The sequence below is a fragment of the Pteropus vampyrus genome, unplaced genomic scaffold (assembly GCF_000151845.1).
Source record: "Pteropus vampyrus isolate Shadow unplaced genomic scaffold, Pvam_2.0 Scaffold245, whole genome shotgun sequence".
NCBI classification, from domain to species: Eukaryota; Metazoa; Chordata; class Mammalia; order Chiroptera; family Pteropodidae; genus Pteropus; species Pteropus vampyrus.
In genome coordinates this window covers 657770-659920 of record NW_011889026.1, presented here as the reverse complement: position 1 = coordinate 659920, position 2151 = coordinate 657770, and the positions used below count along the sequence as shown (strand labels likewise).

At 50.9% G+C, this 2151-nt stretch overlaps 1 protein-coding gene across 21 annotated transcripts in view; it reads left to right on the top strand.

Annotated features, from left to right (window-relative positions):
- BCL2A1 (BCL2 related protein A1) overlaps positions 1-2151 on the top strand; it is a 60780-nt gene that overhangs the window by 371 nt on the left and 58258 nt on the right. For 2 of the 21 annotated variants that reach the window (XM_011374383.2, XM_023520060.1), the window contains exon 1: positions 97-324. The exons of 16 other annotated variants lie outside the window; for them this stretch is intronic. Coding sequence is in view for 1 of the 5 variants with exons in the window: in XM_011374380.2 (XP_011372682.1) it covers positions 313-324 (12 nt within the window). In the remaining 4 variants the exon portion in view is untranslated. Of the gene's footprint in view, positions 1-57; positions 325-2151 lie in introns of those variants that run through there. 3 more of the 21 variants (XR_002776074.1, XM_011374382.2, XM_011374380.2) reach the window with 3 other exon arrangements.

Below are 2151 nucleotides of genomic sequence, written 5' to 3'. Positions count from 1 at the left end.
CCCACGTGCAACCCCGGGCCCCAGACCTTGCAAAGCAACATCTGAGCTCGGGGTGCGCACCGGTCCTGAGCCAGGGCTTGCAGAGAAGAGCAACCGAGAAGGGCGTGTGCACACATGTGCCACGCACTCAGGGCACACGCGCGCTCCATAGCACCGCGTCCCCACAGCGCGGCCCCTGCACCTCGCAGCCGAGCTGGGCGAGGGGCGACAAGGAGAATGGCTGCCGGAGGCGTCCTCGCCTTCGGGATCACGTGCATCGCAAGCAACAAGTGCAGGACCGTTGCATCCTGCTCCCGGGAGTGAGCGGTCCGGATGGGCGGACAGGTAGGAGGCCGACCGAGTCCTGAGGATCCCATCCTTGCTTTTAAGTTTCATGCCTTGTGCATCATTTTATTTTTTTTGCATTCATTCTGTTTAAAAAATATAATATTAAAACGCTGTTTGTCTCGATTGCCTAGCTTCTTGGTGCCCCTTTAAATTTCACGCAGGAAGCGAGTATCTCACTATCCTTACCCTCGACAGGCGGGTCTCACTTGGAGGAGAGAGATTTTGACCTGACTGACAGTGTACAGAGGTTAGGTATTGTGCAACAGACCTCTGGGATAGGAAGTGGTTAATTATACAGGAGATATGGGCCAGAAAGAAGTCTTGGGTGAGGAGGTGGCCTTGGCTTTGGGCACTGAAGGGTGCGTAAGGCTTAGCTGTGCTGGGAAGCTGCTCTTCTGCAGAGGCTGGAAGAGGCCCTGGGGGATTTGACAGACCGGTGCCTCAGGGTGCCTCAGGGTCCGGGAAAGGAATTCATGTTGAGCCAAATGTAAGCAACAATGGGTAAACTGGAGGCCGCTTGCCCAAGGCCTAAAAACATTGAAGATGTGTACTTAAAGGGCATTCAAATTTAAATGAATAAAACAAACTTACAAACAGTGGGGCTAACCCATCCAAAGAGGATTTTGCCCAAGGATATCATCTTCTCTGACTGTGGGGACATGGTTATAATGGAGGCTAGAGACAGTTTTCAGGTCAGTTACTACAGGTCTGAAAAGCCAAATTGAGTAGCAGACTTAGTGTGAAATGGGAAGCCGTTATAGAACTAACTATAGGAGGGGAAAGAAATGGTTGATTATAACGATTTGGTGGACTCTGCCTGTACTAAGAATAATTTCAAAGCCTGGGGTCCTTTCAGTTGTTACTGCCCTCTTGTCGTTGGGTGGTCAACCCTATGCAAGGAATTTGAGGCCAAGGTTTGCATCCCTACTCAGACATGTTTTTGGCTCAGTGACATTAAGCAATACCTAGCTCCCTGGGTCTCAATTTTCTGAGTCTGTGAAACATCAGTGAACAAAACAAAGACCCCTGCCTTTCTAGGTTTTTACAGTAAGTGGCGGAGACAGATGAAGGTGTAGAGCAGGGCAGACAATGGGGAGGGCCAGGGTAGTCCCCATTGAGAAGGTGAGGTTTGAATAATGGACTTGCGGAAAGTAAAGGTGCCATGCTGTGTGACTAGCTAGAACAGCTTCTAAAGCAGACAACCGTCTGAGCACAGGCCTGGAGGCAAGACCACGCAGGAAGCTTGTGTTTCTGCAGCTGGGAGCATGGGAGAGCTGGAAGGGGGGTTGGAGAGGTAGGGAGGACCCGGTCAGCAGGGCCATGTGGGCCAATGTATGCCCTCTGGCCTTTGCCGTGAGTGAGGAGAAATGAGGGGCCAGCGCGTGGTTTTCAGCAACAAGTAGCATGATCTGACTTAGATTTTAAAGGATCATTTTGGCTGCCGTGTTGACAGCAGCCTAAAAAGACAAAAAAAAAAAAAAAAGTAAAAGCAAGAACAGCTATTACAAGGGTGCTGTCCGAATCCACTGAAAGATGGTGACTTGGACCAGGGTGACAACAGTGACGAGTGGTCAAATTCGGGATGTATTTTGAAGGCGGAGCCAACATAGTTTCACGGATAGATGGGGTGTCGGGTCAGAGAGAGAGAGGAGTCGAAGGTTTTGGGGCTTGAGCCACTGAGAGGCGGGGCAGGAGAGAGAGCGGGCCCTTAGTTTTACACATCTGAGGGGGACGTCAGCTAGGCAGTTGGAGGCATAGGACTAGGGCTCAGGTCAGAGGTAGGGGGGAGATAAAAGTTAGGGAATCGTCATCAGGTAAGTGATA